Source organism: Polypterus senegalus, chromosome 10, assembly GCF_016835505.1.
Source record: "Polypterus senegalus isolate Bchr_013 chromosome 10, ASM1683550v1, whole genome shotgun sequence".
NCBI lineage: Eukaryota > Metazoa > Chordata > Cladistia > Polypteriformes > Polypteridae > Polypterus > Polypterus senegalus.
In genome coordinates this window covers 147,856,072-147,878,791 of record NC_053163.1, presented here as the reverse complement: position 1 = coordinate 147,878,791, position 22,720 = coordinate 147,856,072, and the positions used below count along the sequence as shown (strand labels likewise).

The window sequence follows — 22,720 nt, the reverse complement described above, 5'->3', positions numbered from 1 at the left end:
AAATATTGATATTTTTGTCATAGTAATTTGTGACAGACGGGTATCAGCGAGAGTGAAAGTGAAGGTGTACAGGACGGTACTGAGACCAGTCATGTTATATGGGCTGGAGAGGGTGGCACTGACCAGAAAGCAGGAGACAGAGCTGGAGATGGCAGAGTTAAAGATGGTAAGATTTGCATTGAGTGTGACGAGGATGGGCAGGATTAGAAATGAGGACATTAGAGGGTCAGCTCAGCTGGGAGAGTTTGGAGACAAAGTCAGAGAGGCGAGGTTGCGTTGGTTGGGACATGTGCAGAGGAGAGATGATGGGCATATTGGATGCTAAGGATAGAGCTGACAGGGAAGAGGAAAAGAGGAAGGCCTAAGAGAAGGTTTATGGATGTGATGAGAGAGGACATGCAGGTGATGGGAGTGACAGAGCAAGATGACGAGGACAGGAAGATATGGAAGAAGATGATCCGCCTAACAGGAGCAGCTGGAAGAAAAAGACGAAGAAGTCATATCTTTAGATGCTTAACTCATTGTGTTTATTAAGAATTCCTTATGAACGATTTGAAATCACTTATGTCTGGCACCTCCTGACTTACTGGTAAGAAGAATCCCCCACATATGATATAAACTTTGACTCGTCTTGATGCCTAGTGTGGCGGACGCACTGATTATGGAAGGACCAGGGCAGTGAGAACTTCCAGGACAGTTTCATCCCCAAACCAACAGAGGGCAGCCCTCTTGGCTTCCAGCGGGGCCATGGGTTATTAGCATGGAAGTGGTGCTGGAAGAAGCTCGTTAGGCACCTGAACTCCTCCCGGGTGCCCTATAAAAAGGGGCCAGTCACCAGCATCCAATGGCCACAGTCGGGAAGAAGAGGACAAAGCCGGATTGGAGAACTGGAGATGGGTGCTGTAAAGTGCACTTGTAAATAAACCGTGTGCTGTGTGGACTAAAACCTGTGTCCTGCCTGTCTGTGTCGGGGTTAGGGCGGCTGTATGCCCCTGGCATCACACTAGTTATACAAGATGTTGAACTTTTTGGGGTTGGTCCTTATTTTTGACCCTCTAGACCTGAAGAATTACAATTTTTAGGCTATTTTTATACCATATTTTGTTGCAGAAAATTACACCCTTATAATAAATCAATATGTGTTTTCAGCCAAAAAAACCCTTCAGCTGGAACCCCTGCACATATTGATTTTTTTTTTCCAGCCCTCTGGAGTTTTTTTTTTTGCTTTTTTCTGTCATCCCAGCCATAGGACCGTACTTTATTCTTTGTTATATTTAGTATTGCCTAATCTTATTTTTATATTTTTACTAGCTATACCCTGTGGCTGCGCCCACATAGTAATGAAACAGGACAAACTTTAAAAACCAATAGACATTGGCACTGTATATCTGATCATGTTCAGCTCAGACGGGAAAGCATCCCCTCGTGAGGGGGAGAAAAGCACGTGGCCGTGATATCTCTGCCAATGAGCAGCTACCCTCTAAAACAAATGGAGCTATGATCTCTCTCTCAAAAACGTCAAACTTCAGTCCTTAACAATCTCTAGATGATAATGTCTGCTGAACAAACAAGAATCGCTAGTTAAGCTGAGGCAAGATGCACTCCAACACGTGGCGAGACCTGGACCAACTCAAACAGAGGCTGGCGAGTGAATGAGGAAGGCCCCGCCCCCTGATTTCCACCCACAGCCACTCTCTTGGATTTGCATAAATACGTCAGTACCACAAGCAAACTATGGTACTTAGCGCGATGAAAGAAGTCGCAAAATCAACCGGAAAGTTCAAGCAAATTATAAAAAATAAAACCCGATCTAAATCCGTTAAGTAATTCTCTCATGAAAAGTGGCCAGACAGACAGCCAGAACGCGCTTGGACCATGAAATTTTTAAAACTGTTTCTTAGCGAGCACCTATGGGCCAAGTGTAACCCACATCCCAGATTTCAAGTCCCAAGTCCTCGTGGTTCGGGAGAGTTTGTGATGAGTGACTCAGTGGTATTTGGCTTTTTTATATATATAGATTTATTCTAAACTTTTCTTTGTTCATCTTGAAAAGCAACATCATTTGAACAGCAAGAACAACCCTTGGACAGAGCACCAGTCGATCACTTAGTGAATACAAAAAAACAAACAAACATACACACACAAAGGCCAATCCACGTAACCTGCAGGTCTATGGACAGACACGGGGAGAACATGAGAAAGGTCCACTCAAGGAAGACTCAGGACACAAACCCCAGTCTCCTTGTTGCAAGGTAGCAGTGCTACCACTGCACCACCTTTCTGGATACTGTGATAAACCCAGGGCGTCGGTGAGCCCCAAACCCCAACACGATCACAAAACACAGTCCTTTATCAAAATTAAACAAAGGTTTTATTTAAATACCTCAAAAGTATTATCAATACACACAAAACACTAGCCTGTTTTCTCCACAATATGTTCTCTCACCACTGTACTGCCCTCCTCCAGTCAAGTGTTGCCTCTCTACCACCCTGCTCCGACTCGCCAGAGCAAGGGAGTGCAGTCCCTTTAATTACAGACATGGGAGTACTTGCCCGATGGAAGTACTTCCGGGTCACACGGAAGCCCATTATTTGAGTAGGGAGCTTGTTTCCCTGGAACGCCCTCTTGCGGCACCCCATTACCCCAGAAGGGCTGCCCTGCCACTGGGTGGGGATATCCGGGACTGCTAGCATGCTCTGGGAATAACAGTTCCCTAGCAGTCTCTCTGCTTCTATAGGGGCTGTTTGTCCATTTCTTCCTTCCGGTTCTGCTTCCTTTCCTGGCCGGGATGTCCGGGATGGCATCTACACTACATATAATACTTTTAATCTGAGATCTGGTGGTTTAAATTAATTATAAACTGATTTATACAGGGTGTCCATAAAGTCCGTGTGCAATTTAAAATATATAGTGTTTTGATGGGAGATTTTGCATATAAGTTGATAAATATTTTGTATGTCTTTATTTGTAACTTAGACAGAGCAATGTGATATTCAGGAATGGGTCTCTTTGAATTTTATGACAGAGTTGAGGGGAAGGGCCTTAAACAAGTTTGGCTAATGTTTCTCTGAAGTCTCTCAGTCAACCCCCATAGGAAAGTCAGGCTGCCTAACTGCCAAGCTTTACCTTAACATATGGTTTGGGGGGATGGCAGGTGTGAAGATGTTCTATTCCCCTATCGGTCTGAAGTATGGCTGTTTGGGATTGGCTTGTATCAGAAGCCATCAAGTACCATGACGTCCTATTGGCTCTAGGGGTTGGACAGAGAATCTATAATTTTGCTCACTCCCTCACTCTCTCTCTCTCACCAAACTACTGAATGACCATCTCACACACCATGAATTGAAAAGGACAACGCAATGAAGAGCCCAGCTCGGCAGCCATACTGAGACAGGCAAGCTGACCCCCAATGATGCCTTAACTAGAGACATTTTAATTAACTAACAAGTCTGTGTGCCGCATGAAACTACACATCAACATTTATCAGGTTGTATGGTTGCCAATGTTCATATTTGCATATTGTTAGTATTTATGAATGTTATCAATACAGTAATCCCTCGCTATATTGCGCTTCGACTTTCGCGGCTTCACTCTATCGCGGAATTTATATGTAAGCATAACTAAATATATAACACGGATTTTTCACTGCTTTCCGGGTTCTGCGGACAATGTGTCTTTTTACTTCCTGTGCATGCTTCCTCAGTTGGTTTGCCCAGTTGATTTCATACAAGGGACGCTATTGGCGGATGACTGAGAAGCTAACCAATCAGAGCACTCAGTTAAGTTCCTGTGTGCTGAATGCAGTGTTAGCCAGGAAGTCTTGTCTCGCTCATTCAGCATCAACGTGTTTCGCTGTGTAAAGAGTTAACTTTTGTGCTCTTTTGTGTTTATCTTTGTGAATAGTCAGAAATGATCTGCTCCTGCTGCTGCTTCAGGGACCGTGCCCAAGCGCCAACGGAAGATGTTAGCGATTGCCGAAAAGGTAAGCGTTTTGGATATGCTGAAGGAAGGGAAAAGCTACACCGCGGTAGGACGCCATTATGGCATCACTGAGGCTATGATTCTTTTTATTTAAAAAGTAGGAAAAGATCTACGGCCTGCAGTGTCCTTTTAACCAGGGTGCAAAACGAGTTGTAAGTGGATGTAATAAGGCAGTAGTCTGGATGGAATCTGCTTTAGGGATTTGGATTGAAGATGAACAACGGCGGTGATATACAGTCGCCTGATGAGGCTCCTTTAGAAGGGCTGTAACGCTCTCCTTTGTTGTGCAGTAAAATTAAACTCATTGTTATTGTACAAGTCATCGTGTCATTGTTGGTGAGTAACCATAATTAATTTTCTACTTACAGTACTTAGTACATGTACGTACGTTTAGTGTCACTGTACACACATTTACTGTATACTATTTTTGTTGCATTGTACATATTTATTGCTGGTGGCCTGTCTATCGTAATGGCTGTAACATATGTGATATCGGAGACACTTGATATCTTTAAAATAATATTTAGGTTTTACTGTATAAAAACAGCTGCGGTGGGTTGGCACCCTGCCCAGGATTGGTTCCTGCCTTGTGCCCTGTGTTGGCTGGGATTGGCTCCAGCAGACCCCCGTGACCCTATTCGGATTCAGCGGGTTAGAAAATGGATGGATGGATGTATAAAAACAGTGTGTTTACATACATAATTTCAATTAATCTTACCTAATATCTAAGAGAATACAAAGGGATTATGCTGTATAACTCTGCGGGGAATATTTATAAACAGTGTGGGAGAGTTTATAAGGGCTTAAAATATATAAAAATAACCATACAAGCATATGGTTTCTACTTCGCGGATTTTCACCTATCGCGGGGGGGTCTGGAACGCAACCCCTGCGATCGAGAAGGGATTACTGTAATACATTATTTAAATTGTAACTTATCTCCTGCTTGTCTTTTACTACACCTAATTGCCTGAGGTTATAGATATAGAAGGGAAGGTGGGGAGAAATTATGAAGTACAATACCTGATAAACAATGGTAAGTCTGTGAGATTTGAGGCATTCTGACAAAGGCTACATATTAATACAAAAGGGGAAAGTAGAGTAATATATTACTCTACCAAGACAAAACAGAAGCCAATGAAATAAATGCTGGGAGAGTAGAGTTTGGTCAGATGAGACCAATATTGAACTCTTTGGATGTCATCGCACACACCATGTTTGGAGGAGAAATGGCACTGCAGATCACCTCAAAACACTGTCAGACTTCATATTGGAAATCTATGGAAAGAACTGAAGATCAGAATTCAGAGAAGAGGCTTCCGGAACCTTCAAGATCTAATGACAGTTTGTGTGGAAGGATGGGCCAAAATCACGCCTGAGCAATGCATGTGGCTGGTTTCTCCATACAGGAGGTGTCTTGAAGCTGTCATGACCAGCAAAGGCTTTTCTACTAAGAATTAAATCCATTTCAGTAAGTGTGTTCAATACTTATTCCCTGTGTCATTACACTTTATTACACATAACTTAATTTAGTGACTTATTTGTTTTGATTTCTTTGTATGGATTACTTGGGCTGTTACCGACATCTGGTGAAAATGTCACATCAATAGCCCCATTAGAAATATATTTACTGAGAAAAATGTTGACGTGTTCAATACTTATTTTCCCTGCTGTATGTTGTATTTTCACTTATTGGGGGTGTTTTACTCCCCCACCATGCTAGATGGCAGCAGCCCTGGATATAAGTACCTAATGGGAACCCAGCAAGGCATACTGGGAGATGTAGTCCAGCAGAGCAGCCCTGCTGGGGTCACTAAGTTGTTGCACTCCGACTCAGTGGGTGGCGCTGTTGCTTAATGCCTTTTCTCTTCCTCCCTCTGCAGAATGGATGATCAATGGTGTCCTTCCATCTCTGATATTCACTTCCAATTTCCATCCTCCTGATCCCACCCCTTCCCGGTCACAAATTAGATAACTGGCCACGCCGCCATCTTGGATCAGTCCTATGAAGGTTCCCATCTGAATAAGACGTCATTTATTATTTTCCTTCTCATAATAATTCTCATTTGCCTTGGTGTCCTAAACCTTCTTACGTGTCTCTTTGTTTTTATTAAACCGAACAACTGAGATACCTTTGACCTCCTCCGCATTTAAAGAGCGCAGTAGTCTGCCGCCAATGTCCTAGCATTCCAACGTGAAAATGACACCAAAAAAATTCATCATCTTCCTTGTTTAGAAACTTATTCCCAGGGTTTCAAAGCCTTTGTGTAGTTCAGGGAAGTATATAACTCGCTGAAGTGGTGGTTCCCAGTCACAGGATAACACAAATGGCTGAAGCGGTTTGCCCGTCTGCAGACACATTTCTGGCCCAGGATGCCCTGGTCGAGAACTTTTTCAAAGAGTTAGCTGAAGAACTGAGCACCTCAGCAGATCTCCGTTTCTCTAAACGGTGAATCAGGATACGGGAGATCCCTGTGACTGCACCACGGGAGCCACTGTAGTTATTATTCTCCATGTGGGATTCTGTTATTCCCATGTCCACTAACACACTTTTCACAATCTGCTCCTCTGCTGTCAGGGGCTGGCAGTCCAGCTGGTGTGCGGGGTTAAGCTCAAAGCGTTTGTACAGTTTGGGAAATTCAACTCCTTTTAGCCAGACACTGCTGCAGATCTGAGCCACGGAGAAGCGGTCAGCGGGGACGGGCCTGAGCAAACCTTTAATCACCCTTTGACACTTCTCGGAGACATACGAGGGGATACTGTAGGAACCCTGCAGTATGCAACATTTCAGCCCGCCTAACTTCTCCGCGTGGAAGGGCATGGTTGCCGTGACCATGAAGTAGAGCAAGATGCCCAAGGCCCAGATATCCACGTACCTCCCCACGTAGCCCTTGTCACGAAACAGTTCTGGGGCGGAGTAAGGTGGGGAGCCGCAGAAAGTGTGCAGGAGGTCATTGGCTCCCGAGACCGCGCTGAAGCCGAAATCGCCAACCTTCACGTTGTGGGATGTCGTGTAAAAAATGTTCTCCGCCTTCAGGTCCCTGTGAACGATGTTGTTGTCATGCTGCAACCAAAAGAAACACAATCGGTCAGCAGTTCTCAGCAATTCTGTAAGCCTGAAGCAGACTGGGAGTGTTAAAGGAGCTAGAAATTTAATGGGAGGCTTGCCTTGTTGGATCATTAATTTAGGAAATAAAGACTAACATCTCTGTCTCTGCCAGTTTTATTGTCATTTCCCAGGTTCGTCAAGGCTGGCTGATCATCTCCCTCTAAGAACTTACAGGTGCAGAAATGTTCAAAGCTAAATGTCCTTCTTGATGCCCACCTCCTATAGCCTTTACTGACATGGAAGATAGATGGTGATCTTATTCCTTATTACAAGGTCATATAAATTGGATAAAAGGCTAATATTCTAAACTTTAATAATCCATCAAATCTTAGCTTTACAATTAAAGACAACATGGCAGGGTGGGATTTTTACTTGACCACTATGAATTGTCAATAAACAGAGAAAAAATGCAGAAGTTCTGCCTCCAATCTGCACAGCACTCCCAGTACCAGTGTACAGGCCGGCCATGACATCCAGTAACTTTGAGGGGATCCTGTGAAGTCTCAGGATGTCCCACAGGGCAACTCGATCAATGGAGTTCTTGCTCCTACTCTGTTCAATGCTTGCATGGACTGGGTGTTGGATAAGGTCATGGTGCCCTTGTGGTGTCCAGTAGCTGTGGGTGCAACTGTTGGGTAAAGAGAGATTCACTGATCTTGACTGCTGATGATGCTGTGATCTTCGCGGAGTCAAGAGAGGCTCTGATCAGGGGTCTCGAGAGACTGAGTGAGGAGTCTGAGTGTCTGGGCTTGCGAGTGTCCTGATAAAAACCAAAGAGCCAGGCATTTAATGACCTCGTGGGCACGGCCATCAGCAGTGTGTCTGTCTGCAGAGAGAGTGTCGACCTCATCGAGAGGTTTACTGACCCCGGCAGTGACATTCATGTCTCTGGTGACTCTTCCTATGAAGTCAGTAGACAGATTGGGAGAGCATGGGGGGGTCATGAGGTTGCTGGAAAGGGGTGTGTGGTGCTCCTGATATCTCTACAATAGGATGAAGGTCCCAGTCTTTAGAGTCCTGGTGCTTCCTGATTTGCTATATGGTTGTGAGACATGGACGCTATCCAGTGACCTGAGATGAAGACTGGACTCCTTTGGTACTGCGTCTCTTCAGAGAGTCCATGGGTATCGCTAGTTTGACTTTGAGTTGCTCATGGAGTCCTGAATGAGGCACATTACCTGCATTGTGAGGGAGTGTCAGTTACGGCACTACGGCCATGTGGCATGATTCCCCGAGGTTGATCCGTCTCGCAGAATCAGGACCTCAGTGGTTGGACCAGGCCAAGGGGTCGCCCACGTAACATCTGACTGCGGCAGATAGGTGGTCATTTCTAGAGGGTGGGACTAGACTGCGCGTCTGCCTGGGGGGTTGCCAACCAGGAGCTGTTTCGTCGTGTGGTGGGTGTGGCAATGTGCTGTACCAGTGCAGGCTCCCCAACCTGACCTGACCTGACTATTAATTGTAAGAGATGGCATGCTGAGACTGGCATCCCAGCCGGAGCAGAACTGGGATCCTTACAGTAGGGATAACAATAGTGTGGAAAGGACAGGAGAAGATGGACATTGTCTCTCCCAGTACCCTAGATGGCAACCCTCCTGACCTTTGGTAGTGCTATGGAGACCCACAGGACATATCTGGAATTGTTGTTCTTATGGGAAGCACCGTTGGGTCCAGTGGGTGCCGCTAGTGGGCGATGACTGGATTTATGAGCCCTACTTCACCAGGCACCAAATGTACCCAAGCCGCAGTATTGGGACACCAGAAGTGCCCCAGGTTTTATAAAAAAGGAACAGCCTCTTTCGTCTAAGTGAGTCATTAGGAAGTACATGACGCCTTGCATGGAGGAGTGGAATAGAAAGGAAGAGTCTTGAGAATCCTGTTGTGTGTGCTGTGTGCCTTTTGAAACCTGTTTGTGAAGATATTTAAAAGAATAAAACCCTTTATTGTAATCGAGACTTGTGCCTGTGCCTTTGTGTCAGGAGTGTGGGAGGCTGCAATGTCCCCTGGTGGTCACAAACTTGAACATGATCAGGTTTATTGCCACATGTGCAGACACATTACTACAGAAGCCGAAAGAGGACGTGTAATATCGTTATTTTTTTAATTGTTTCCTCGAGATAACGGACTCATTTTATTGAGATCTCGAGAAAACGAACTTTATCGAGAAATGATTGTATCTAATGTTTAATGTTTAGCTTATTGAAGCCACGTCCTGTTTGAAAGGGCAGAAGAGCAGAACTGTATTGATCAGCGTGTCACATTTTTGTTCAATCAAGGGCTGACGCAGGCTGAAATATGTTTATGCCTTAGTTTAGAAAATAGCAACGTTAGTGTCCGTCATTTAAGAAGATGGTTAGCAAGGCTTCAGCTGTATAGGCGTCCCGATCTAAGTGAGCCTGATGCCAGGAGCAAAAGGTTAAGTTTAGTTTTCTCAAGATCGCGATAAAATTATTCCGTTATCTCAAGAAAACAGATTTTTGTGTTCTCGACAACTCAATAAAATTATTCCATTATCAACAGACAAATTAAAAATATAACGATATTGCACGTCCTCTCTCGGCTTCTGTACATTATAATCGAACATGGATCTTATCTTTTTAGAACATCTGGAATCTGTCTTTTCTAAAGGTGATTTCTCCAAAAGCCTACATAACCTAAAGACAAAAATATTAAACTGCTGTTGAAAAGCCTGACCCTCACAATACTCTGCCAGGCCCATCCTGCCAGGGACTCACCATGTGCTTGACAGCCGAGACGACCTGAGTGAAGACGAGTTTACTTTCCGGCTCAGAAAGGCGCCCCTTAGTGAAGACCTTAGTGAACAGCTCTCCTCCGCCAGCGTACTCCATCACCAGATAGAGATGGCTAGGAGATTCCAGGACCTCATACAGTCGGATGATATTCGGATGGCACAGCTGTTCCATGCAGGAGATCTCAGAAGAAAAAAAACTTTGGGACTTCTTATCTAAACGGGTCTTGTCCAGGATCTTAACAGCAACCTTTTCTAAAAATAGGCAAGAAAAGTAAATCAAAAGTTTGGATTATGAAATTAAAAGTGAAAAGAGATTAAACCTTAAAAGAACTGTGTGCATCCCCTTTTTCTTTGGGTTGGTCATTGTGGTGGATGGCTGGGGCTCTTGCTCAGCCGAGACGGCTGGAAGATGGAACCACCAGGAGAGAGGCAATACCTTACCCGGGACACGAGAGGGCAGCCCCCCTGGTTTGTATCGGGGCCACGGGACTGGAGCTTGGAAGCTCAACCCTGTTGGGGACCATTGCCAACTGCCAGGGGGCGCCTGGACGATCCCAGAGCCATGGACTGCAGCACCTCCGCCATACCAGGAAGGAAGCACCCGGAGCACATCTGGGTGAACTATAAAAAGGGGAGAGCCTGGAGTTTCTGAATGGATGAATAGTAATTTTCTCAAACTAAATAAAGAGAAAACTGAAATTTTAGTAATTGGCAATAATGGATTCAGTGAGGTTATCAGAAATAAACTTGATGCACTAGGATTGAAAGTTAAGACGGAAGTAAAAAATTTAGGGGTAACCGTTGACTGTAATCTGAATTTTAAATCGCATATTCATCAGACCACTAGGACAGCATTTTTTCACTTAAGAAACATAGCTAAAGTTAGACCTCTTATATCATTGAAAGATGCGGAGAAATTAATTCACGCGTTTGTTTTCAGTAGACTAGATTACTGTAACGCACTCCTCTCAGGACCACCTAAAAAAGACATAAATCACTTGCAATGAGTGCAGAATGGAGCTGCTAGAATCCTAACTAGAAAAAGAAAATCCGAACACATTTCTCCAGTTTTGATGTCACTACACTGGTTACCGGTGTCATTCAGGATTGACTTTAAAATACTGCTTATGGTTTATAAAGCCTTAAATAATCTCGCTCCATTTTATATATCGGAATGTCTGACGCGTTATATTCCAAATCGTAACCTTAGATCCTCAAATGAGTGTCTCCTTAGAATTCCAAAAACAAAACTTAAAAGAAGTGGTGAGGCGGCCTTCTGCTGCTATGCACCTAAAATCTGGAATAGCCTGCCAATAGGAATTCACCAGGCTGATACAGTAGAGCACTTTAAAACACTGCTGAAAACACATCACTTTAACATGGCCTTCTCATAACTTCACTTTAACTTAATCCTGATACTCTGTATGTTCAATTCTTCATAATAATTATTCACAGTGGCTCCAAAATCCATACTGACCCCAACTCTCTCTTCTGTTTCTTTTTCCGGTTTCTTTGTGGTGGCGGCCTCGCCACCACCACCTACTCAAAGCATCATGATGCACCAACAATGATGGACTGAAAGCCAGAAGTCTACGTGACCATCATCATCAGGTCCTTCCATGAAAACCCTAAATACAAAGAGGACTGTTTGACTTATGTTAGGTAGAATGCCCAGAGGGGACTGGGTGGTCTCTTGGTCTGGAACCCCTACAGATTTTATTTTTTTCTCCAGATTTTGGAGTTTTTTTTTGTTTTTCTGTCCACCCTGGCCATCGGACCTTACTTATTCTATGTTAATTAATGTTGACTTATGTTTATTTTTTATTTTGTCTTCTATTTTTCTATTCCTCATTTTGTAAAGCACTTTGAGCTACATTTTTTTGTATGAATATGTGCTATATAAATAAATGTTGATTGATTGATTGATTGGAGTTGGGAGGTGGAGGACAGAGCTTGCGAAGGGAGGAGTAGAGCTGGAAGATGAGAGAAAAGAAAAGAAAAAAGAGAAAGAAGGGACTGAGCTATTGTGGTGTTTGGAGCAATGTGTGCTGTGCTGAATTGGAAGAAAAGAAATAGTGTGAGCCTTTCAAGTGTGCCAGTTGTGTCTGTCTGTGTTGGGATGGTTGACTGGCAGATCCCATCTACAGGTGTCACACCATCTAACCTCCAACAAAGTCAAGGACGGTCGTTCCATTTATTAGAATTAAGCACTCAAGAATAATTCATAATGAATAAAGACAAGCCTGCTGCTGCTCAAGGCTTACCTAGGGGGCAGCACTGCTGTTCACACATACACTCTTATTATTGACTCTAGGCCTGTAGAACGATCTCTGAGCCTCAAAGTATTCCAGAAATCCCTACACTGGAAATCATCAAGGAGAATAACAAATGAAGGAATGACTCATTTTGTAAATAGCAGGACTGAAGCTATTAAAGGTCATTGACCGCAGAAGGGTGCTGCACTCAAATGTTAGCCATACTTTCCCACGCTTAACTTTTCTCTATACAACAACAAATTCTTCTTCTGTTTGCCAGCGTATGAGACTATAATTAAGCTCAGGAACGAAGCTGATAGAAATGAACAACTGCACAAAATATATTTTCTCTGCTAAAACGTATTGCTGACTTTGCTGCAATGAACAGTCATATCTCTGTAACCTTTGACAAACGAGTTAGGCTGCTTGCTTAACAGAAACAAGTGGCCTGCTAATGGAACACAAGCTTGAAAAGTGGTAGAAATGAAATGATTAATTAAAGAAAGAAGCTTATCATCTGCTAGGACAAGTATGATAAGACCTCTTCGGAGTCGGAAAAACCAGGCAGGAGGAAACTTGCCCATTACGTCTTGTGGACTACCAACGGGGCATTCCTGCCACATCAGCCCGACACAGACAGGCAGACGCAAGTTTCAGTCCAGCAAACACGTTTAATTTTCACCCGGGGAGGCACTTCTCCCTCGACCCCCACAAGCACCACAGTACAATTAACCCTTAAACTGCCACATACTTGGGGGTTAATGCACCCCGGGACGCCAAATATTTTTTTGCTGCACTTTTTAAGTAAATGTCACAATTCACAAAGAAAATATGAAATTTTAGTGGAACACATTTTTTTTTTTCATGCAAAGAGCATCATAATTACTGCAACACTGATCATTTTACACATTGCCAATGAATTGTAAAAACTATTAAAAAAACTACTGGAACAATCTATTATTATATGTACAAGGTGCAACTGATGCCATTGATGAAATTCAGTAAATCACTGAGCTAATTGCGCTTGAACTGGCTGATCGCAAGCACACAGAGGCCAACGCTAATGATGCCGGCAGGCCAGTCTAGTGCAGCAGCTGAATCCCAGGGACAGAGATGCTGATTCGCTAGGGGGCGCCAGTGGTCATGAGCTTAACCAATGTACGGCACTGACTGATCAGCTCCAGCGTGCAGGCAAATTGCACTGGGAAGCGACTATAGCTTTTTTATTTCTATTTATGTTATTTATGTTAATTATATGTTTTTTTATTCTTTTATTGTTAAGCACTTTGGCCACAGCATTCCTATGCTGTTTTAAATGTGCTATATAAATAAATTGACATTGACATTGACATCATTGACGTGTTGACACTTTTGAATATCAATATAATATATCAACACGATATCTGGAGTTTGGACTCTGTCCCACCAAAATTGTTTTGATGTGTTTATTCTGAAAACAAACCAGAAGACGATACCAGAGACACGTTAAAGCAGCGGTGCCCAATACGCCGATCGCGATCGACCGGTAAATCTGAAAGGGAGTGCAGGTAGATCGCGTTGCATTCAAAAAAATTTTTTTTTAAACGTTAGTCTATCATATATCCTCTCTATGGCATTTGCCACTTGACTGACATACAGGACAGCCAGTCTGAGATCTCTGTTCTTCTAATACACTGGTCATCCCGCACGCACGATCAAACGCGCGACCTACTGCAAAACTCCAGCTATCTAAGTGATCTAGTTAGCCTTCCAATTTATATCGACTAAAGAAGGGATTTAAAAAAAAAAAATGTTCTTTATGGGCTGGATGTGGAATTGGAAGAGGATTTTTCTTCTCACAATGTCACAATTGAAGTGCGTTTGTCTGATCTGTCAATCTATCATTGCTATTCCAAAGAAGAGAAAAGCCAAGCAAAATGACACCAATTTTGCTTGGCTTTTCTCTACATTCATAATGGCTAACACGGTACAACAACCTAGTACTTATCCAAAGAAGGAAAATGTGGAAAGGCACTTTCGAACTGTTCATAAAAACTACGAAACGGACTATCTTCCGAAAAGCGATCTGAGAAAGAGAGAGGAGAGGGAACTAAAATCGCAGTTAATCAAACAGCCGTCATTTTTCACTGGGCTGAATTCAAAAGCAAAGGCAGACACACTGAAGTATCGTTCCTGGTGAGTCACTCGATCATTAAGCATAAGAAGTCCTTCCAAGATGGAGAGATGATAAAAAAAGGCCTTCGTTGAGGAAGATGGCTAGGGATACATTCCTGCTGAGATTTAAAGACCCCTGGCCAGAGAAAAAGGAGTTTCTCCTTGGCATTAAACATGCAGAATACAAGCAACTTAATAACGATCAATGGCCGCTAGACTTGGCATTTTTTTTCTGATCTGACCAGCATGTTAAATGAGCTTAATTTACAGCTGCAAGGAAAAGAGAAAACTAATATGGTCAATATGATTAGCTCAGTTAATGCTTTCAAACGAAAAATGCAACATCTGTACTGAAAGCTGCAGCGCCTCAATTTGGGGAACATCGAAAACCTCGCGTCAGAGCTGGAGACGCAATGGAAGGCGTGTGCGCAACTTGACAGCAGAGCAGATTGAAAATTCTCTGTCAGACTTAATCTAATGGAAAAAAGTAATGAGTCGAGTGTTGCCCAAAGTAGCGGAGTAAGAGTAGGGTTTCTTCTTCACAAATGTACTCAAGTAAAAGTAAAAAGTATGGTGCAGTACAACTACTCTTAGAAGTACAATTTTTTTAAAAAGTTACTCAAATAAATGTAACAGAGTAAATGTAACTCATTACTGCCCACCTCTGATACTCAGTATATATATATATATATATATATATATATATATATATATATATATATATATATATATATATATATATATATATATATATATATACTGTATATAGCATTTTTAATGTAGGTAGATCATTTTGACCTGGTCATTTTAAAAGTAGCTCGCAAGCTGAAAAAGTGTGGGCACCCCTGCATTAAAGCATATTTATGTCAATTTACCTCAATATAAAAGTGAGGTCAGCGTGCTCCGAAATGTTGGAGGCGCTCGCTTTTGCGCTTGTACTGCACATCTGTCTCTCTTTGCAAGAACCAACAGTAGTCACCCATCATGCTTGGAGTGAATTTTCCCCGATATCAGTCTTCCATCACCTTTATATCTTGATGAAATCTTTCCCTATAATCATCGCTGACATCGCCCAGATTTGGTGGAAAAAAGTCGAGATGAGAATGTAAAAAATGTGTCTTCAGTGACATTCTGGCTCCTATAAGCTGATACGCTTTCAGCAGGTTCTCCACAACCTCAGCATAATTCTTTGCTCTGTGACTGGCAAGAAAATTCTGGACAACCTGCACGATTGCTTCCCATGCTGCTGATTCGGTGGGCTTCAGTTTCCTTTTGAACTCATCGTCAAACATCAGTTCACGGATTTCAGGAACAATAAAGACACCTTCCTTAATTTTGGCTTCATTTTTCTCTAGACCAAACTTATTTCTTAAATGCTGAAAAGCATCGCCGTTTCTGTCCATCGCCTTGACAGAATTTTTAAAGTAATGGTGAATCTAACAAACAAAATGTCCTGAAATGCATGTTTAACAGTAAAACCTCAACCTACTGCACCGTCATGTCTGAGTTGTGTCATTATGCTTTAGAGTCATATAAGACCTGGTAATCATCCATCCATCCATTGTCCAACCCGCTATATCCTATCTACAAGGTCATGGGGGTCTCCTGGACCAATCCCAGCCAGCACAGGGCACAAGGAAACAAACCCTGGGAAGGGCACCAGCCCACCACAGGGTGCACACACAGGGGACAATTTAGAATCGCCAATGCACCGAACCTGCATGTCTTTGGACTGTGGGAGGAAACCGGAGCACCCGGAGGAAACCCACGCAGACACGGGGAGAACGTGCAAACTCCACAGGGAGGACCCGGGAAGCGAACCCAAGTCTCCTTACTTTGAGGCAGCAGCACTACCCACTGAGCCACTGTGCTGCCCAACCTAGTAATCAATAACAAATATTTTTTCTGCTAATTAAAAATTCATAATTTTTTTTATAAAATTAATAATGACAAGGAAAACAACTCACAGCTGTTAGTAACGTGTGGCGAATTCTTTTATCTCAATGGCATTCCTAGTGGAATTACTGGCATTTATCAAAATGGTTATCCGCCTTTACTGTCCAGTCACCCTAGTTGTCCAAGACCTGGGACATCATAACTAAAAAAAGGGACGTCATGAGTCAGCAAGTGAAACCTGTTAAAGTACAGGTGAAAGACTCCCAGTTTCAAAACGCTCGTTGACCAGTGTTATTGTTCAGCTATTACCCTTGAAATATTTCTGTGTGTGACACAACTGTCCAGTTGTGTTGTTTACAGGACATCTGCTGATCTCTTAGTCATTTCTTAGTACATTTGGTTTGGCATTATCCTGGTACATCCTTGTCTTTGTTGTTCACCTGATGGCTATCTGGTTTCCTGATACACTGGAACAGGTTTCTGACATTTATTAACCCTTTTATACTTCTACTGTATTTTAATATGGAAAGCCCACCTAAATACTTAGCTATTGCTACTTCCAAATTATTCTCTCACAGAAACCATCATCATACCACACACCTCGGGCATCAAAGACTAGCGTTAGCTGAATAAGACCCTTCTGAGAGGTAAGAACACAGACTCCATTGCAGGGAGTTAGCTGATAAAAGCACCTGCTACTGGACCAGCAGTAGACACTTCCTGGAAGGTTTATAAAGTCAGACTATTTCACTCACACATCTTTCAGGATTTGGGATGAACAGAGAGAAAAACCCACAAAAGACATTAGAACCCTCTAGACGAGAACAGGCCATTCAGCTCAACAAATCTCGCCAGTCCTATCCACTTATTTCTTCCAAAAAGACATCACGTTGAATTTTCAAAGTCCCTAAAGTCTTACTGTCTACCACACTACTTGGTCACTTATTCCAAGTGTCTATCGTTCTTTGTGTAAAGAAATCCTTCCTAATGTTTGTGTGAAATTTCCCCTGAACAAGTTTCCAACTGTGTCTCCATGCTCTTGATGATCTCATTTTAAAGTCACCGTCTTGATCCACTGTACTCATTCCCTTCATAATTTTGCACACTTCAGTCATGTCACCTTTTAATCTTCTTTTGCTTAAACTGTATAGGCTCAACTCTTTTAATCTTTCCTCATGGAAATCTATCCCATGGGAAGAACATGCAAAATCCTCTATATCTGGAAATTTGTCAACAGGCTAATTCATAACCCCAAAACAGCTCAATATGAATTATTTAGACCGTGCCCTGCAGTAGACTGGCACTACGTGGCTATCTCATCTGTTACTGCCTGAGTAGCCTCCAGATTTTAGTGATTTAAAATGGATTACTCAGGCTTGGAGAATGCTGGTGCCTCATCAAATGTTTGTTCCTTGCCCCGTGGTTTCCTACAATCATTACAGGGTTTAGTTTATTGAAACATGAACAGGTTGTATTTCTGAGGTGGTTATGATAGATTTTCCATTGAGCTTTGTGAAGAGAATTACTTACTGTATATCCTGTTTGGTGTGTTGTATTTACCCCATTGTTTGACACTGACTAGATGTCAGTGACGTGTGGTGAGGTTCATTGCTGGTGAGGCACTGACTCCTACAGAGGGAGATTTACAAATATATGAACCCAAAAGAGTAGCTTATTGACTATTCAATTGGCAGCCAGCATGCACATTGACTACTGATTATGTTTCATTCTTTACACACACAGGTAAGGCGCATATTTGGCTAAGAAAGAACATTACATTTATATCGGCAAGAGAGAGCAGAGAGAGCGCATTTGCTCCTCACCCTCCATGTGTTCTAAATTTGCCATTGTAATTCCACAATTCATACTCATTCAATATGGGGTCCCCACGCCCAGGAGGACGTGAGGAGGGCTTGTGCCTCCTCCAGACCGCGAGGGGGCATCCGTCCTGGTTCTGTTGGGGGCCACGGGTCGAGGGCATGGAAGCCCTACCCTGTAGGGGCCCGTGGTCATCGCCAGGTGGCGCCCCGATGCCGGTTTATCCCGTGTGTGGTCCTCGGCCGGGGCTGGAGCCCGGCCGGGACGCCTTGGAGGACCAGAGGAGGGCGTGTGCCTCCTCCAGACCGAGTGGGGGCGTCCGTCCTGGTTATGCAGGGGCCTCGGGTTGGGGGCTTTGAAGCCCAGCCCTGTAGGGACCCGTGGCCACCGCCAGGCGGCGCCCCAGTGCCTAATTGTCCCTGGAGCCCAGCACTTCCGCCACACCAGGAAGTGCTGGGGGGAAGACTTTATGTGGCCCCCTTGAGAGCTGCCAGGAGGACAGCCGACACTTCCGCCACGCTGGGGCGTGGCTAAGGAGCGGATACCGGAAACACCTGGGGCTCATCCGGGAGCATTATATAAGGGGCCGCCTCCCTCCAGTCATTGGTGGAAGTCGGGAGGCAGTAGGACTGAGCTGGAGAGAGAGAGGACTGGAGGCGGCCAGGAAGGCACAAAGACTGTGGGCCCTGGACTTTGGGGAAATCGGTGCAAGAAGCGCTGGGGTGTGAGAGCACGTGACTTTGACATCGGAAATGTAAATATTGTATATAGTGTTAATAAACGGTGTGTTGGGTGAAAATATGTTGTCCGTCTGTCTGTGCCGGGGCCAGTGTTCACAAATACAAATAAAAGTATTGAGTGATATACAAACAAACGGATTTTAAATTTGACCTTTATTGAAATATTTAGTTGTTTTAAAAAGCTTTTAATTCAACTGCTTTAATCAATTTTAATTCAAAGGATAACAAGAAAAACAAAATAATATTTTATTTAAGGTCAAAAAGTACATTTTAAATATTGGATTGTTCTTTTTCTTGGTCTGATCTAGCGCCTTCAACACCATCCAACCTCTGTTCCTTAGGGACAAGCTGACTGAGATGGGAGTAGACTCACACCCGGTGGCATGGATCGTGGACTATCTTACAGACAGACCTCAGTACGTGCGTCTTGGGAACTGCAGGTCTGACATTGTGGTCAGCAACACAGCCGCGCCGCAGGGGACTGTACTTTCTCCGGTCCTGTTCAGCCAACATACATCAGACTTCCAATACAACTCGGAGTCCTGCCACATGCAAAAGTTCGCTGATGACACTGCTATGGTGGGCTGCATCAGGAGTGGGCGGGAGGAGAAGTACAGGAAGCTAATAAAGGACTTTGTTAAATGGTGCGACTCAAACCACCTACACCTGAACACCAGCAAAACCAAGGAGCTGGTGGTGGATTTTAGGAGGCCCAGGCCCCTCATGGACCCCGTGATCATCAGAGGAGACTGTGTGCAGAGGGTACAGACCTATAAATACCTGGGAGTGCAGCTGGATGATAAATTGGACTGGACAGCCAATACTGATGCTCTGTGTAAGAAAGGTCAGAGCCGACTATACTTTCTTAGAACGTTGCCGTCCTTCAACATCTGCAATAAGATGCTGCAGATGTTCTACCAGACGGTTGTGGCGAGTACCCTCTTCTACGCGATGGTGTGCTGGGGAAGCAGCATAAAGAAGAAGCACGCCTCACACCTGGACAAACTTGTTAAGGCTCTATTGTAGGAGTAAAGTTGGACAGTTTTAACATCTGTAGCAGAGCGACGGGCATTAAGCAAACTCCTGTCAATCATGAAGAATCCACTGCATCCACTGAACAGTGTCATCTCCAGGCAGAGGAGTAGCTTCAGTGACAGACTTTTGTCACCGTACTGCTCCACTGACAGACTGAGGAGATCGTTCCTCCTCCACACTATGCGACTCTTCAATTCCACCCGGAGGTGTAAATGCTAACATTATTCAAAGTTATTGTCTGCTTTTACATGCATTTTTATTACTCTTTAATTTAATATTGTTTTTTTGTATCATTATACTGTTGCTGGATTATGTGAATTTCCCCTTGGGATTAATAATAATAATAGTATGTATCATCTATCTATCTATCTATCTATCTATCTATCTATCTATCTATCTATCTATCTATCTATCTATCTATCTATCTATCTATCTCATTTTTTATAAAATTGAAACTGTTTATGGTCTTACCTTTATTTTTAAGTGAAGTCCATGCGCCTGTCCTTCTCCATGAATATCTCCGTCACATTCTTGTAAAAGTCCCTCCTTATTTTCTTTTAGTTTTAAAAGTCTTAATCTTCCATTTTGGCAGTCAGTCGGAACAAAAAATAAAAATAAATGGAGCGCAGCAGTGCACCTGACTTTCTGATGTCGCTAACTTATTGGCACCTCTGTGTAGAACAGCAGCAGCAACGAGCACCTGTTGGGTTCACATCCGCCCCCTTCAGGGCGGCACAGTACTGTCTGCCTCACCTTGTGCCTTTTCACTGCGGTTTTGTCTCCAATCAATAAGACTAAATATGTCACATACATTCATTAAAGATATTAGCCAGACTGTGGAAAGTCCGGGTGTATAACAAACGTGTCTGCAAACATTATATTGGCGACATACAGAGAGACAGCAACAGGCACGCACCAATTGCACACATCGACCCCGTGTGTGAGGAAGAGCGCAGTCCGAGGTGAGGGGAGGCTCGTTCCTGATACACCTCACCTTTTACCCCTGTATTTGAACAGGAAATGCGCTAGTTCAACGATTTCGACTATAAAAATGATCAAAATGGGCGGAGTGGTGGCTCTGAGGCTAAGGATCTGCACTGGTATCCCAAAGGTTGCCAGTTCAAATCCCCATCACTGCCAAAAGAGATCCTACTCTGCTGGGCCTTTGAGCAAGGCCGTTAACCTTCAATTCCTCCAGGGGCGCTGTACAATGGCTGACCCTGTGGTCTGACCCCAAGGGGTATGCGAAAACCAAGTAATTTCCTTCAAGATTAATAAAGTTTAAAAAAAAAAAATTATTGGAATCATATAGAAAACAAATTTATAGCACAGACCAGTGGACAAATTTATTTAATGTTATCATTATTAGTTTTTTTTTTACTTTTTATGATGACAGGTGAGGCTCTGCCTCCCCTGACCACATGTCCCTGCTGGACGCCCATCCTACCTGGGTCTCTAAATTACCTTTCCCAGAATTTATTCCAATTTTTTTCCCTACAAGAGTGTTTTTGGGAGATTTTTCTTCTTTTCTAAGAAAATCAAGGCTGGGGAGGCTGTCAAAAGAACAGGGCTTGTTAAAGTCCATTGAGGCATTCCTTGTGTGATTTTGGGATATACAAGGAATAAACGGGTGTTGTTTGAAAACTAAATGAACAAATCCATTAAAATATAGGAGTTGACACACTAGACTATCTATTACCAAAGAAGAGACATGCAAGGAACGTAAAGCTGAAATTACACATAACCTTGATTAAAAATATACCATAGTGCTTTAATATACATTAGCGTTGGTGTTTAAAGTGGGATTATATGTACAGTGAGGAGAGAGGTCAAGTAAAATGACACCTTTTATTGGCTAACTAGAAAGATTATAATATGCAAGCTTTCAAGGCAACTCAGACTTTGTTGGACAGTTATCTTATCCAAAGATCTTGACCATAGATTGTTCTCCTCTCTTACTAAATAAATCTTAGCCTGAAGAGATTTATTAATTTTTTACATTTAAGATGTCTCACTTAAAGTTTTTCCAATGCTGCCTCAGTCCCGGTGACTATACAAACACAGGGAACTCCAGTTTCTGTATTACATCTTGCCTGAAGAAGGGGCCTGAGTTGCCCCGAAAGCTGGCATATTGTAATCTTTCGAGTTAGCCAATGAAAGGTGTCATTTTGCTTGGCTTCTCACGACATTCATAATGGCTAATACGGCACAACACCCTAGTACTACAGATATTCAGTGAGGAAAAGTCTAAAACATGTTGTCTCCACAGTTTAGCCCTGAATTAAAACCAAGAGCACAGCATTTCTGCGTCAGGCCATACCTTTCAAGAGAACATGAACTCCCATCTTGACGTGTGAAAAGTTTCCTCGGCCAATTTCTCCCCGCAGCTGGTAGAGGCCAACGTGCCGACCTTGCCTTATCTGGTGGCTTATCTCCTCATTGTGAGTCACCTCATGGACCACCTTTTGGAAAAGAGTCAGAGGCGTTTCTGTCTTTTCTATTCCTGACTTCATGGCTCCCTTGCCTGCTCACTTTTCTTCTTCTTTTGTTTTTTCTCTGCTCCTGCTCTTCGATTTAGTACAATATCTGCAGAGTCACTGTTGACTTTGTCCTGTAGGGGTCAGCAGAGAGTTGGAGAACAGTCAGGTAGAATGTCTTGAGTCTGTGGATGTAGAGAATTTGCAAGAAGTAATTGCTGCTCCAAGCAGGATAACAGGGTAAATGAAGACAATAATTTATATATTTTTAACTTGCATGTGGGCCCAAAGGCAAAGTAGACGCACCTTCACTTCCCTTAAGATAGAAGAGATGAGAAGAATGTAGAACAGTTGGAGCAGCCTATGAGTGGAGGAGATGAGAAGGATCTTCTGTACCTCTCAGGAAATCAGAAAAGATGAGGAGAAATGGTGACGTTGAGGAGAATATGATGATGTTGGTAAGCCAAGAGCATATTTTAGGATGAGAAATTAGTGATTGAAT

At 43.2% G+C, this 22,720-nt stretch overlaps 1 protein-coding gene across 1 annotated transcript; it reads right to left on the bottom strand.

The window, feature by feature from the left end:
- Nucleotides 1–6,217: 6,217 nt before the first annotated feature.
- On the bottom strand, nucleotides 6,218–22,265 carry LOC120536291 (serine/threonine-protein kinase NIM1). Its single transcript, XM_039764620.1, has 3 exons — nucleotides 22,062–22,265; nucleotides 9,827–10,095; nucleotides 6,218–7,046 (listed from the first exon to the last, which is right to left on the bottom strand). The coding sequence occupies exons 1-3, from the start codon at nucleotides 22,252–22,254 to the stop codon at nucleotides 6,294–6,296; spliced, it is 1,215 nt and encodes a 404-aa protein (XP_039620554.1). The 5' UTR covers nucleotides 22,255–22,265; the 3' UTR covers nucleotides 6,218–6,293.
- Nucleotides 22,266–22,720: the final 455 nt, after the last annotated feature.